We start from the raw sequence: 17222 nt of genomic DNA, 5'->3' as shown, positions 1-17222 counted from the left end.
CTTTTTGTACACGAGAATTTTATGTAAAACACATCCATAAATTTTTTTAGAAATTTTAATTTCCTTGTAGACGTTGGTTGCTAATTTATTGATATAATAAAAATGAAGAAAATTTGATACCATAAAAATAATAATAGTTTATCATCGTCCAACTGCTCATGATAGAGTCGATGACCTTTACTATTTCGTAATTTCCAATCAATAAATTGTATCAAAACACATATTTTAGCGAAATTTCGCAACATTTATCCATATGTATATGTTATATAAACGATTTTTTACTGTCTATTATGTAAACGTTCTCAGTTAGAAAGCTTATTTATAATATAAAAAAAATCGAAATTCAATTATCTTAAAAGGTATTGTTTAACATTGATGTTTTATTATGGTACATGTTATAAAATTTTATTAGATGAAGAGAAAATTTTATGTTCTTTATAAAAAAAATACGATAGTCGTATAGAATACGGACACGAAGACGAATATTTTAATAGACTTGTATGTAGAAATTCAAATAATGAAAATATATATATCAGATTAAATAAACATACTGATAACACAAACAACTAACAAAAATGTAACAAATTTAAAAATTATTTAAGTAAACATGAGTATTTGGACAAATAGAAATTTAAACCAACGCCATAGACAATACCGTTGTCACACTTAAAATACAAAACAACCATCGAGATATGAGTTATCGATTTATTTAACAAATAAGCTGTTCGCCGATTTTGGACTAGCGAAAGTATACTGTCGCTTTCTAGCCTAAAATGTAAAGTATCGATCGAGATGTATACAAGAGCTTTAGGGTTGTCGCACCAAATAATAAATGAGAATATTTAAAGGTTGCAACAATATTTTTTTAATAAAAAAGAATAACTGTAATTCATTTATTATCGAGATATAATCATTAGGATTAAAGAAATTATATTCTTAAGAGCCGTTGAACACTTTAAGATGTTTGATTAGTGATGTGTGTCTATTAAGTTTAATTGCAATTAAACTGTTAATACTTCGATGTTTTCCAATAATAAAAAGCAAGTATTGACAGGGACAAGTGGGTTTTAAATTTTTATGTATTATTTGTACAACATCGCGTGTCATGTTCATAACAGCCCTATACTTGTCGGTGGGCAGGCCAGCGATCAATATGAAATCGCCCACAACTATTCATGTAATGGGCAGGTTGAATTACTTGCGGAAAAACATTGTTAAAAAAAATATTTTTTTATGTTTGTTAAGTTGTTCTTAGTAACAGATAAGCTTAAGGCAACTAAAACAACGACTTAGAATTTATTTATCATTTTGTATATGTACATCTAATATTGTAATGTCTAAGCTTGTTCTTATATATTCAAGTAATGAAATACGTGACAAGGCATACATATAATATTAATTAATAAACCTTCTTAAGGTTTTTAATACGTTTAACATTACCAAATCGTTACTAACTGTTTCTAATATGGCGAGAACAGATTGAGCATATTATGACCAAGTCACAACACCTACGTTGTTATAGCGCTCTCGTATTCACGGATAAAGCTGATGTCATTGTTTTATATTAAAACGGACATTGAAAAAATATGAAAATGATAACTGAGGTCGAACTAAAATAAACAATGAAATAATCAAATATTTTAATATAGATTTCAAGGAATGACATCACACAGTTGCTGATAAGAAATAAGACGATGTTGAAGCGAGCCTTGATCGCAAGCTCGTATACAACGACCTTTAGCATCAATTAGGAGATAACTTGAAATGATAATGTCGCAATATGCTTTCGTTTCCCATTATTTAAAAACGCTACTCTAAAATACAGACAAACGCCAAAGATATAAATCTAAATGTACCGAAACATAACATGCGCCATTCATAGATGTTACTAGCGGCGGAGTTCATTCGCATCTATTACAACGGAATTACGTGGATTGATGCAACGAATTACGTTATTAATACACAATCAATCAGCACCCAGCATGAGCTCCAGCACGGCTCCATCATAACGGACCGACGGTCTCGCTAATTATCTCATAAGAAGAAAGTTCGCAAACAATACGTATTCGTAATATTACGTATCATGCTTTCGTTCCTAACAAATGGTTTATTCAAACGGATCTAGTATATAGGCATGAAATTAAATCAATTCCATATTAATGAACTGCAATGATTTAAATATAATTAAAAACTTTCGATTCATTTATAATAGATTCAATTTCTGCTATCAACATGTCGACGGACGCCTCGATCGGTTTCAGAACGCAAACAAAAAAAAACACGTCACAATATCAGCACGACAGTAGAGAGTACAAATCTAATTGCTTCTTAATTCACATCGGATTGTGATAGTTATAATTATTGTCACTCATTAAAAAGTCGATGGTATTTTGAGAAGTGAAAACATAATTATACTTTCTTGTTAACAATATTGGAATTCACGTCCATTAGAAGCATGCGTGGCTCGCTTCATTATCTTGTTACATCCGAATAGGGTTGAATGCGTTCGTATGTTATTAATTTAATACATCGTGACTTGACCGTGGGTGTAGTAATGGAAAATATAAAAAATAATCTCCGGCACTGCATGCGGCAACGGTGGAAAGTAAACGGAACGAAGGACGGTGAAATTGGTCTCCGTTCAGACATCCATATCGACTACAGAACTTTCAACACATTAACAGAACAATATTGAAAAGTCATCGGCATATTTTAAAATAAATTAACTCACAATTTGCAGGTCTTGTTTAATAGAATACTGCTGCTCCAAAACTACAAGTGATGATAACCAAGCACTATCCAGGTCTAATTTACATACAATATTTAGAATAGAATGTTCATCTAACTTGAATATTTCTAATAGTATATTAGTTTTTTTAGTGAGGCAACATTTTAAACAAGCGTAATAAATTTACAAATTATAGAAAATTTCGGGGCCACGCATAAATATAACGAACCAAAAATCTATTCGACTTAGACGTTTCGAATTCGGAACAATTACGAAGAACCGTTAGAATATTAATTCCGATAAATAATCTGATAATAAATTAAGATGATACAAAAAGAACTCTACGAATAGATATATAAAAAAACATAAGAAAGTAATATTACTCACAACTAAACTTTACTGAAATATATCATCGAAAAAAAAAACCTTAAAAATTATGTACATTTAATGACTAACAAACATATAACTTGTTTTTATTTTCTGCGAACGATAGACGGCAGGTCGGAGGCAGGTTCCGCTGAGTTTGTAGACCACATCGACCGCGCAACTCACTATTATAGCTTTAGAAATCTTTCCGATACAATGATATTGGTTTTCGATACTGTTTAAGCTCCAAACGAACAATACCGGAGATATTGCTATAACCGACAGTTTATAGAATAATATTATATTATACTGTCATTATATTAAAATAACATAAACATTTATATTGATAATAGTTACAAGTAAACTTTCAACGACACATTTTCTATTTAGAAAATTATATAGTAAATGCTAATATCACCATCGCTGTATACTCGTATAGCATTTCACTCCAACTGTGACGCTAACCTTATATCAAATTGTCGTCAATTTTATGATGAACAAAAACCAGATGTAACACATAGATCCTAAGTATATATTTGTCGTGATCATTACAACGTACAATGCTGAGATGAAAGTGATTGAATTCGTTTTCTTTGGAGCGACGCATGTTACGTCCGACTATTGACAGTTAACGAAGCTTTTAGAATGTGAAATTTCACTTAAAGTGTTCATCGCGACCTTTTTAAAAATAAAACAACACAAATTAATCTTAAATTAATATATGTATATAAATTGCTAGGCTCACTTGTAACAATATTATGTTTATACTTACTTTATATGAATATCTAAAGTAAATAATAGGTAACAACACACACATTCGTACTTCTGTCTCTGCTTTCGTTGTTTGTGATTAATTTCATAGCCGTTAGTCTAATGAACATATAATAAGATATAAATAATATTTTAGTACGACTATCTTATAAGGAGAGAAAGGCAAAACAAAATATATAGATATATTATGTAAAATTATAATAATTACAGCTATCTGCTTGTGTGAACGTCTGAACGGAAAATTATATAGATTCTACATTACTCATGACCAAATGGCTTAAGCATATTTGAACGGGAGTCGACAACTCACTTGACACCAGCCATTTTCTGGGGCCATGCGTTATTGATGAGACAGCTTCTACATGCAGTTAGCCGAGAGCGCGTGTACACGTCAAGTACAAACACATTATATGTTTCAATGTTTAACTTTAAAGCCAAGTTATTATCGGGTATATAAATGGAAAATTTAGTTAGCGTCTTTACGGTTAGTTTATTTGGATATAAATAATTTTATGCCTTGAAATTCATTAGGTAGTAATATTCTAAGGTATGAAACGTAAACAGGCCGATAACTTTATCCCCGGCTAAAAACTATATTAATTTAAATAAATTTACTTGAAATTATATTTTAAATACAAAACTGGTGGCAAATTTAATTATTTAAATTGATTCTGTAAAACACTGAGCAATACGTAACATTGATTTGATATTGAGTTATAATCATTGTGTCGAGAGGAAGGCGAAGCTGAACTTTCTTTTTTAAACATCCTTTCTCACCTTTTTAAATACATATAAAAATAGCTTTTCATGTTTATTGTCCGCTTTACTCTCGCCCGTGGAATTCAGTGTGATCTGGGTTAACGGAACAGGCGAATACTTTTGTGGATTTTTATATATTTAATAAAAATATCACAAATACCAGCTATAAATCACTCTATTCAAATACAGATAACTTTATTGCACACTTTTAATAACTTTCAACTCAGTGAGCTATGGAATAGAATTCATATATACATGTGTATTATAAATCGAAGGTTTTTATTTATATGCATCACTAATTCACTAAGCTTAACAGAATTTAACAATATAAATCATTAATAGCTCTCACACTGAGGCGAGGCGATCGTGCGCAGGCGCACGGCGGAAGCGAGGAAGGGCTTGGCGATCGACGAATTGTGGCCCGCCACTAGCTGCAGTTTATTGACATCCTAACATACATTATATTCATATTAACATACATAAAAACAAGTTTCGGCGTTATTTAATAGAAAATATATGAAGTCGTTTTACTTATTCTCTGTCGCAGTTCAGAGGTTTCTTTTTATGATCGCTTTATTTTTTGAACATAGTCTATCAAAAATAATATTCATAAAGTTCTTAAGTTCTCAACAAATCCATAATATCCACAAGATAACACAATAATAAAACTTACGAACATTCAAATAAAGTATTATCATCGTTGCATAAGAAAGATCTAGTTAATATTGACAACAGAGCGTAATAGAGTTAAATGCAGTTTATAGAATAATGCATTTAGTTTAAATATAAATCATTTATTGCCAAGAATCATCACACGCCGTAGTTAATTAAAACGATTCATTTATTTATTAGTGCGATTTATAAGCAGGTGTGAAACTCGATCGTGCTCTGTAATCTCGCACGCGCGGCGGAACTGCGCCCGCGCAGCTCTCGAGTACAGCGCCCGCAGTTTATTGACACTATGACACACATTATTTAACGTACACATGTGTGTCATTACATGCGATTAATTGATCCCATAACAGATAGACAAAGATTAACTTATGCAATAAAATAAGATTTCCACCTTATTATTACGCGATCCTAAGAAAGTAATGACGAACTAAAATAGTACAGATTTTAGAAGGATATTTAACGTACATATAAAAAGTGAAGCATGTATCTATTAAAGACTATAACATATTACACCTGTTCGGGTCGTGTAAGTATCAAATAGTAACGGTAAGAGTGAAAACTTCATTAAGCTTTGTTGCGAACGGAGATTGTGAAAGCAATATTGAAACACTAGCAATTAAAGTGGTAATTACATATTAAATTAAAGCAGACCTGTGTGTTTAAATCAATATAATATCAGTCCGAGATAATAACAGCTCACTTCCGATTTGTCTTCAAAGCTATGAACACTATAATCCATTGAAATTTTTCTCACACTCGAATTAGATGGCTATAATTTAATTTGACACGGTTAGTGCGGAAGAATCTTAAGGACTTATTCGTGGCTTTACTATTCATGAAATAATTTAATGTTCATGAACAAAATTGTTATAAAAAAAATTGCTTCTTAAAATGCACCTAACAGCTCCGTGCTCACGAAAACAAAAATTATAATCGACCAAATTAACTCATAATGTTTTATTTTTGATGCAAAAATTGACATAAATAGAGTTAAATTACTTTAAAATATAATACATATTAATGACATAAGTATTACACAAATCCTACAAGTTAAAGTAATGAGCCATACACAAACAATAATTTAAATCTTCTTTCAAATTTTAACATATTAGTTATAAAAAAAAACGTAATCTATTCCAATTTCACTTAATAATATAGATATTAACAAATAAATACCTATAATTTGGACAAAGTTGCGTGACTTAACATAATCAATATGATCTAGAGAAACTTCCTAATATTAATTATGTTACATACGAGTATATTTTCTATTATATCAAACAGTGTATTTTGTGAAATGAAAGTGAAAATTGCATTAATTTGTATTAAAATATAATAAAGAATCGTAAGAAACTACAGTGACGTGAGTCTTAAAAAAAGCTTCTAGAAGGAAGAATTTATGACGTACAGATCACCTAAAATTATAAGAATCAGAAAATATAAGTAATAAATTCTACATCTATTAAAAATAACAATACGGGAATTCAAGTTCCAATCCAAGTCAGAACAACAAATTATAACATAAATCTGATAACTATCTCTATTTGTACAAATAGCTACGTAAAAGACAACTTTATAGTCAATTTAAACAGCATTCAGTCGAAACGGTTTAAACGGGGCATTGATCCAGCTTCCTGTTGACGTATTTATTGTTAGGTTTTGCTCAAGCGCCTGAAGTTACCGCAAACCTATTATTAATGAACGCTAATAATAGATTAAACCGAGCTTCCTACGTCGTTCATAATTCAGTGGAAGTTATGGGATGAATTAATTCAACAACATAAAAAATGTATGACGAACGTGGGACGTCGTACGGTGTTGTTGAATAATATAATAAAGATGACATAAAAAATAAATTAATTACATCAGCTGCACATGCCGCGCGAATTCCACAGACTCTTCGTTCAGCTGCCGTCGCAAAAACAGTAATGTAAGTCATTACAGCACGAACTATGTTATGTCCGGTTACAAAACAAAACGCCGATAAAGGAACACCCAGCAGAGAAGAAACAACTCCACTGATGATGGCTATTGGTGCATAGCTGCATAATTTTATTGTATGAACTGTGAAAAATGTCGTATTAATCACCTGTTATGGCTACGTAAATAATGGATATCAAGATGGTTAGTACGTTGAATTTTAAATAAATTCTTCTTAATGATTTCTGAAAACACCAAGAAGCTAAAAGAGAAAACTATAAATAAAATATCCTTGACAACTATAGGAGTATTGGCGCTGATAAATTTTAATTACGACTTTCTGTTTGGAAGTGAGACGGTAAACTGCAATGCTGTGACTCTTATAGGTGTTAAAGATAATGCTAATTATTTAAGATACATCAAGCCGGTGAGCATTAACGTTTCCCACGTTTCGCAAATTAACGATAAGCTCCAACTATACAAAGGAGCAAAAACAGATGCCTTCTGCGATAAGCAGGCGACTATCGACGACAACGTTGCCGATAGAAAGCGCATTCTATCTTTAAGATTCGCCGACGCATGCAACTAAATTTGGAATATTAAAAGAGAAATTCATGCGTAGTTTTACAAATTAACTTAAAATCAAGAATAATATTGTCATGGCCGTAGATTTCTAATGAATGGATCATATTTTTTTATATTTTTCTATTAAGTTAGGAGACGCAACGAATTTTAAATTTTTCACAAGCTACTAACAGATGTAACGTATTTTAACGGTCACAGCGCCTAACCGGTTTATGCCAATCAGAGCTAAATTGTAATATCAATGAACGCAACAGGTATTTTATAAATGTATAACTTTAAAAAAATTTTACGGAGAATATTATAATACAGATAGTAACACGCTAGTTACATTATACAACCTAAAAAAAATATTTAGTATATACTTCTATTTCTGAAAACATTATTTTTTAGAAAAAAAAACAACTCATCTTCATAATTACCTTATGAAATATGATGGTATTATTACATTTAATATAGTAGTATATTATAAAACAAAGGCTAAATAGAGCCGTTTCAATTGTAACGAAGTGAATGCTCTAATGAGTGCGTTGTTATGCGGCTGAAATTGTTCAATTTTCACTGTTACACACAATCTTTAATGAAGCAAGCAATGCCGCTATAAACTTAACATTTTACGAGCCTCGGTTGATCTAGATTAATAAAAGCCGATCTTCTTATATCAATGGCAATAAATTGTAGAAGATATAGCCGGTGGGTGCAGCGCTAAATTCCGTTACACGTGGAATTGAATTATCAATCAATAATAATTGATGACGGTGAAAAAGGTTCAGTACAGTGACGAAAATAACTTCCTGTTTAACAGATAATAAAGTCAAAATGACTTTTGCCATTTCAGTATAACTCCCTGTTGGAATATTAGAGGAAATATTGTGGTGTATTGGTCATACGATCCTGGAGCCGAGCAACAATCACGTGGTTTAGGCCGCAACCACCGCGGAAGAGCTTCGTCTTTCAGATAAAATAGGTTATACACTATTCCTTATTAAGTTGACAAATGAAATAAGGAATATAGAATTATTAATATTGTACATACATTATCTGTATGTAATATTTATTTTTTACTAGTCCATGAAGATATATTTTAGCTGTGAAATGTCTGTCCCATCCTTTCGATAAAGAGGTTAATAAGAATTTACTTGGAGAAAGTCTTCAATATATTAACTGATTTTGCAGTTTAATCTTATCCATCTCAGAAAGGAAACTTCAGTTATAATTGTATTTAAATTTCTTGTACTTCTGTAAACAGTCCATCTTTTTAAAGAAAATACATTCGTGTTTGATTGGATACCAAACCAAAAGATCGTTAACTGGTATCTATAAACAATACTTACAACAGGCAAGCATTAAATTACCAAACTACAAAAATCACAATTGATGAAACCTTCATAATTTAATAAAAATTATAATTGTAACCAAGAAGAAACTACAAAAAAATATTGCTGGAAAATCTTCAGCCCGAAGGACTTATGGAATGAGTGAATGAATTCGATCAGGTTGATAAGGACCGTGGAGATGACCATGATAATAACCCTGAAATTCTTACTGTAAATTAATTATAATACTAACAAAACCATTACTTATTTACTCTATAGTAAATAATTACTTGCTTACCTCATAATTATTCCCAACCGTTATCTTATTCACTGGCTGTTCATACTAGCATGTACGTATATATATAATTTGACCAATCAATTTTGCTTGTAAACGCCAATTTGAACACAGTAAAATTGTTATGTTTTTTCGTATTTCCTATGTAAATATTAACCAATAAATAATAAGAAATATATTTGATGGAGAACATTCCCTCGTTTATGACTTTTTTGGGTTCGATTTCTACCTTATCTATGTTTATATAACAAATTTTCCACCAAAATACAGGAGATCAACGGCTAAACGATTGAATTATGGACAAAGAAACTAAATACTTTCCCCAATATCTGCTCCATATAAAAATCCTGACAAATAAAAAAAATAAATTAAATATCGTTTGATATAAATTGATTTTTTTTTTTTCCAAAAATTCCAATTGATAATCGATCAAATTATTTTAAAAGCTTTGCAGAGAGCTTTCATAGCTCAGACATCAGTGACCGCGCACGTGCTGGGGACATGCGCCGTGTAATCTATAATAACACTGGAAGAACCACACCATAAATACCATAAAATAGATCACAACCGCCGCCACGGCTTCATCAACAGCATATAATATTATCAAAGAGTAAAACAATCTTCAAACATCTTAACATCATTAACAACTTTAATCATTTAAACATCCTTTACTAGAATTTGTACATCGATAAGAAATAAAAATAAATTATCACAGTCTATGTCGATAATCAAATATTCGTGAAATCAAATTAGAAAATACACTAGTTTTTTTTTATTTTTCACTCGTGTGTAACTATTCCCTCCATTGGGGAGCGCTGAACTTTCGAGCGCCAATAAAAAGCGAGCGGCTGGCCTTGACCGTGGCTGCGTATGCGGCGACGCAGCGCGTTTACATCGCGCATTTAGCGATTATAATGTACATATAGTATGAATTTACGTGAATAATGCAACACAATAACACCACCTACCTCAATATATACAGACTTGTTAATATACACATACCGTTATAATAAATCAACTTGATTAATACTTGATAAGTATGATAGAAAAATTGTGTAATTTATCTCACCAAATTCACCCATGCAAATCCTATTTAGTAGAACAATGCAGTGTGACATAATCTATGTCAAAGCAATGTGGAAACATGAATCATACACGAAGAGGAGTATATCTCAATATAATTTAATTGTAGAAAGCAGTAAAAGTAAAACTTCAGCAGTGAAAGGCATTGAGGTGTTAAAAATTAGAAAACAATTTATTTAAGCAATAAATTTGTACATGATAGAGATCATGCAGACAGTCAAAAGACAGAAAACGGGAACAAGGTCAAGAATTATCTCAGAGGAGCTGTGAACGGACAATGGGCTTCCATTGGTGGCAAAGACCGTGGGAGTGATATTTGAGACACTTAGACAAATGTACAATAGCAAAACCAAAGTATCTACCAAATGACAACGCTATAAAAGCGCGTAATTCAAACGAATAACACCCTTAAAACAATGTCTATTAAGTGGAAATTGGCGAATTCGCAACAAATGGCGATAGCAATGATGGAGTAGCTGATGTAAGATACAAAGATACCAAAAACGGTATTCATGTACATGGACCCAACAACTAGAACCGTATGCCTGTGACAAATGTTTGAGGCTGTTCTTTGTATGCATTAGAAATTATCAATATTAATGGAATTCAGATGGCAAGTATATTTTAATGTGAACCTTTTAGCGGTAATATAACAAATTCAATCTGTTTTTGTGTCGGTGTGTTTGATCGGCTAAGGTAATCTAACTGTTAGTATGATTACTGTAACCTGGTAGATAGTACCTATTAGAGGTTCTATCATCTTGTAACGGTGCCCCTAACACCATCGTACTTTGCAAGATATCAAAGACTTGGATCGATTTCTGAATTGATAACAGTTTTCTGAACCTATAAATCTCAACAATAAACTGTTATGTCATGAAAATATGAGTAAAAATAACTTAATCTTAACATCATGGTGAACGAACTACCTTCTGAGACATGGCAAATTCAATAATAATTCAATGCTATCTGTTATTAATACCTTATTTAATTAAACATTAATACTGTTGTTTCGTCTTTAACAAACGCCTCGTAAACCCATCAACTGAAATCAATAGAGGTAACTGTAATCGCTTTAAAAAGTTGACATTCAATACAACGTAACAATACGTAAATTACATTTAAACTCTTGACCTTCACTGATATAAAGACGAAAAAAAAAGTCCTTGAGATATTCTCATCTACACTGCGATATACAGCGAAAGAACCCTTTTGCTAGCAATTTTAATGTCATTAAGGACGTACGGTCGTGGGACAAACAAGCTAAATTATCTAACCAATTAAACCTGTCTCAAGCCTTTAAGCTTACAATGTACACAGGTATTCTCACGTGCTTACTGCTCAATCTGTGTTACCTCGCTACAATTTTACGTTACACCAAATGTTCGTGACAATGATACTTATTTATTTCTTGACACACTGAACAATAAGCGAATAAATTTTAAACATTTCTTTGTGACTTTAGTCACATACCAAACATAGTGTGATCTTAACACAATAGAGCAGAAATATTTATAGCTATGATATAATCGTTTCACATTGAAATAAATTTAATAAACAAGAAAAAGATATAAAATTCTAAAAGACTACATATAAATAAGTGAGCGAGGAGTAACCCCAGTAACTTGGACACATTTTTATTTGTTTTAAAAAAAAAAAAAAAAAACCTAAAAAAAACTTTAATCATAACAAAAAATTCTATTAAGTTGTACCGTTTGTTTTACAGGATGCAATTAAAACAAGGAAGTAAAGCTGTCGGATGTTACCTCACATGTTGATGTAATGGCCATACAATGTCAAAGTTAATCAAATAATTAGCAAAACAATAGAATTAGAACATTAAAGTAATGAAACAAGACATGCGAGGAGATTATTAGATATATAATAAAATTGTAAAAAAAAACTAACTAACAAATATAAATACTAAACGTTTATCTGTGATACATACCTTCAACATGTCATTTAGCTAATGGCGTTTGAGTTAAATATTGTATTGAATCATTTAATAAGGCTTCTATGTCAGATTTAATGCACAAACCAGTCGAGAATGGGTCGTCGTAATCGACGAGTATCATTTAATATAGCAACGATAATTTAACTAAAACCGCTTTTTAAATAATAACGGAGTGTCCGTATCATTTATCAATATCGAAAGTCTGTTCGAATGAATTGATTTCGATAAATATTACAGAGTAACATAAAGACTATAATATTTTACAAGCGATCAGCTTAGCGATAGTTATTGAGATATAGCATTACATTCGTACATAGATCTCAAACGAATTAAACAAATAATTTATCAAATGAACGAATCAGTCATCCAGGCAATGGTTTTTTATGTTACTGTGTCGCTGATACTTTCTCAAAACTTGTACCTCGTACAGAAAACAATATTCATGACTAACGCGATGTCAGTCAATGAGAGTAAATAAACGATGTTTTCATGTCCGTTCAAACATTGGCCCAATAATTCATAAATCGATATGGTTGGTTGTAATCGATTTACTTTCAATCGATCGCTATCGACACATGTAACTTGGCTCGTGTCCTCTTGTCGTTCCCTTGCCGTCTTCAGCTTCAAACATAACCATTACGTATATTCTCCTCCACGCAGCGCTAACAGCGTTATGTTCTCTCGTGTTCGACTGGATTACATTTCATTCACCGCAACCCATGTGATTGAACTTTGATTGTACGTATCCTTGGGAACCGGCTGCACATTTAAATGCAGATTCCTCTTGAACATCCATAATAGATATTATCTTACGGGCGGTGGATTTACTTGTTCTATTTTACTTAGCTTGTATTCATAAATTGATATATGTCTTAAAATATACCGTATGTTAATAAATCATGAGTTACGAACAATATATATTATAGCAATTGGTTATACTGGAAGGGATTTTTTTTTCTTTAAACTAATAATCATATTGAGCTACAATTTGAGCGAAAACAAGATTGCGGTTAGCGTTATTTCGTTATGTGGTTGAGACGATGAGATGGATAGCAACATGATTATCAATAGTTATATAAGCACAATATCTACGATTTGTAATACTTTAATCTAAAAAATCGACTAAAAGTAAAGATTTCATAAAAGCTAAGGAGACAATATAAAAACGTCCACGTGTTTGGTCTATAAATAAGCGAGACGACGCGACGGAGCGTATTTCCCACAGCTCGATGTTCTGCCATCACCACAGACTGACGGACATCGTTACTGAACTGATAATGCAAGGGAAAAACCGTGTCCTCTCAAATAAGATACAAGACCTTTCTCTGACAATAGATCAGAAATAAACGAGACTTGCATATCAGATTTCATCTACTAAGACAAATAAGGTTACTTTAAATAGACTTTCCTTTTTTGTCTTAAAATATGAATTCGCGCTCCAAAGGGTATATATTATTAATTACAATGGCGTTTCATATTAACAATAAATCAACCAAATAATAAAATACTGTCATTTCTAACGTAATTTGTTATTAAACCGAACCTTATAAAGACATTGATTTAAATCAATTCAGACCCAAATGGTCCACAGTATATAGCCGCTGAAACATTAAATCGCTACGCATCGTAAATCTCGAGCCTCACGAAGAAGGTCGGAGCAACGGCTGTGTGGTCAAATCGTAAATTTTGATTAAGAGCCTGCGGGAGCGAATGCCGCTGGTTTAACTCACCGGATGAAAGATCGTACGATTCTCTAGTTAGAGAAGGCACAAACTGCTTACTTATTGCGTTCCGCTTACAGATAAGTATTCACTATGAACATAAAATATTATATTAGTTATAGTATTCATACTTGCATCTTCAGTCCTATTAACCGGAGTGACTTGACTACCGTCCGTAAATATAAATATCCTCATACATTACTTCTCGCTACAAGACATATACTTGGTGCATTATTGCAACATAATCTTATCACAAAAAATTAAATAAACCATTTTTTTATCGATTGATAACAATGACGATGGCTCATTATCATCATATAAAGTAAGACTTATTTAAGTCCCGAGACACCGTTATTCTTTATAAGTATAAATCAAAACCAAGTACATCTCGACCAACATCCACACTCACGACTGTCGGTAATACAATTCGGTGCCATTCAAGTACCTACATGAAAAGCGCCGAAGTCTTTTTTTGCGCTCCACGCTCGTAAACATCATGTCAAGACATCAAAGCGTAATGTTGGACTCACCTCGTGTTCTGATTTCACTTTTTCTCTGCTGCTGTCATCTGTAACAGAATATCAATATTATAATTTTATTTCCACAAAATTCTATCCTTAAAATACGTTCCTACAATGTTTGTAAAACAAAAAAAAAATACGCGTTTATAGGTATTGCTGATTGTTTTGGTCACAATTTTTGTCGTTTGTTTTCTGTAATGAACAACTTACTGTACGCTAGCAAGTATTCAACAATTCAGAGCTGTCCCTCGAGGTCAACGTACTTTACGATGATTACTTCATTGTAGTTAGTCGTTAAATATAATTCGAGCAAAAATGCTAGACGATTGATTCATCCGCGAAATGTAAGATAATATAGAAATCTTAATAATGCCTCAGTTTGTATGTAAAGCGTGTTCATGTTCATACATAGTATTAGACCTGGAATAACTCATACGTTATACTTTAACACTTAAAAAAATTAATCGATGCAAAAATCTCGTTAAGTATATTTTATTTTTATTCGAGACAAAAAAATACCTAATATTATGTTTTTTTTTTTTCATAATATTGTAGAATTCACCAGTACATTTTTTTATTTAACCTTATTTTTTTACATCCTTTTTGGAACAAAGCTAAGTTAAACGCTTCAAATATGCAAATAACAGGATTTATTTAAGTGTCACTATTTGCACGGTACATTCACCCTCCGACGAGTGACACAACCATGCCGCAGAACATTGAACATATACAATACACATATTATTTAACTTATAAAAGAATTGTTTTAAACTGAACAACAATGACATATTCTATATTCTCATACAACTACTATGCTATCGTGCTATCGATGGTATAGCGTAATTATTAAACTCGAAAATTCTCGGTTCCGTTTCTCTTCGTAATTAGAAAATATAAAATAGCTGTTAAAAGCGAATAATATTAAAAATACATAAGCAACGATGTTTGAAAAGTTCAACGCACTTTATGCTATACTGATCTCATTTCTTGATGAGTAAAAAAAAAATGTAAAGCATGTTACAAAAGTAAGAATTTTTTACGCAAGTAAAATATCTACGTGTCGGCTTTTACGCGTTCTGTTCATTTTAATACGACAAAAACTGTATTCAAGTGACAGCTAACTATGAGAACCTCTCGAGGTCCTTCTGGTACACTAGCAGGTAGACACTACCTACTCCCATTATAACGCACTAACATAAATGTTGTGTTTTCTGTTTGTGAAAATTAAAAATACCCTGAAAAAGAATATGCATGCAAACATTTTTTATAACAACAATAGAACATTCTTACAAATAATATTTATAAAAAATATATATATTTATGAAACTCACTCATACATAACAAAATGAGTCAATCAATTAAACAGACCTCGTAATGAACAGTCATCTTAATATATTTTTTCACGCGTGTATATTTTTTTATCAACAATGGGGTGTGTGGTTGCGTTTAGCGTGTGATTTAATGATCGCAACTAGTTTTTATGGGAGCCAGCATCCCGTAGAGATTACAACATCGAGTTATGACTTGTAATTATATAGCGAACTGAACCAAGGGAATGATGCTGTATATCAGACGTACAGATTAAAAATATATTTATTAGGCACTAGTTACTGCCGGGGATATGGACCAGATACGACGTACTTCATGGCTTTAAAATAGTTCGTCTCCAAGCTGATGCTATTAACAATATAAATTTAAGCAATCCTATTTGAAGATTATTGAATGTAAAATATTTAACACATTTCTGCATTTGCGACAATTACATTTACAGTACGTATTTAAGTAAATAATTTAACATATAATAATTGAATTTATTATTAGAGATATCTTCAAATAGTTCGTCTCCAAGCTGAAACTATTAACAATATAAATTTAAGCAATCCTATTTGAAGATTATTGAATGAAATATATTTAACACATTTCTGCATTTGCGACAATTACATTTACAGTACGTATTTAAGTAAAAAATTTAACATATAATAATCAACTTTATTATTAAATTTATCTTAAAACATTTATTTATCACACAAACTGGCTAACAAAAACCGTAACACTTTAAAAAATATATATATATGAAATATATCATTATTTGATTTTAATATAAAACGCAAATAGATATTATCACAGTTTTAATTATAAAGCAATACCAATTAATAAGATGCTACCTCCCGTCTAGTGCATTCTTATCTCAATATAATTTAAACAACCCAATACGCAACTTTACCTTGATGACGCCTTATCATATTCTTTCATATATTGAAGCCGTCTCATTTGCGAGCATCACGATATACTAGGTTAGGTTAGTGCTTAAATAAACGAAAAGCAAATATTATTCAAAGATAACGCTTCTCTGTTAACGGCTGGTAATGTTTTACACGACACCAAATATATTTCGTAATTTACGTGGAAACTATTGTAATATTAATTGTTGCGTACTTAAATTTACGCAATAAAATTTATAATATATTTATTACTTAAATATAACTCTCGTTCGTGTTTCACACGTATCGTATACAAAACGATGTCAATAC

General features: G+C 31.4%; 1 protein-coding gene across 5 annotated transcripts in view; it reads right to left on the bottom strand.

Annotated features, from left to right (window-relative positions):
- LOC116779398 (protein spire) overlaps positions 1-17222 on the bottom strand; it is an 87168-nt gene that overhangs the window by 51765 nt on the left and 18181 nt on the right. For all 5 annotated transcript variants that reach the window (XM_032673657.2, XM_032673659.2, XM_032673662.2 and 2 more), the window contains exon 2: positions 14701-14738. In XM_032673657.2, coding sequence (XP_032529548.2) covers positions 14701-14738 — 38 coding nt within the window. The remainder of the gene's footprint in view (positions 1-14700; positions 14739-17222) is intronic.

This window comes from Danaus plexippus, chromosome 2, assembly GCF_018135715.1.
Source record: "Danaus plexippus chromosome 2, MEX_DaPlex, whole genome shotgun sequence".
Taxonomy (NCBI): Eukaryota; Metazoa; Arthropoda; class Insecta; order Lepidoptera; family Nymphalidae; genus Danaus; species Danaus plexippus.
This window is presented reverse-complemented; position numbering and strand designations above follow the sequence as displayed.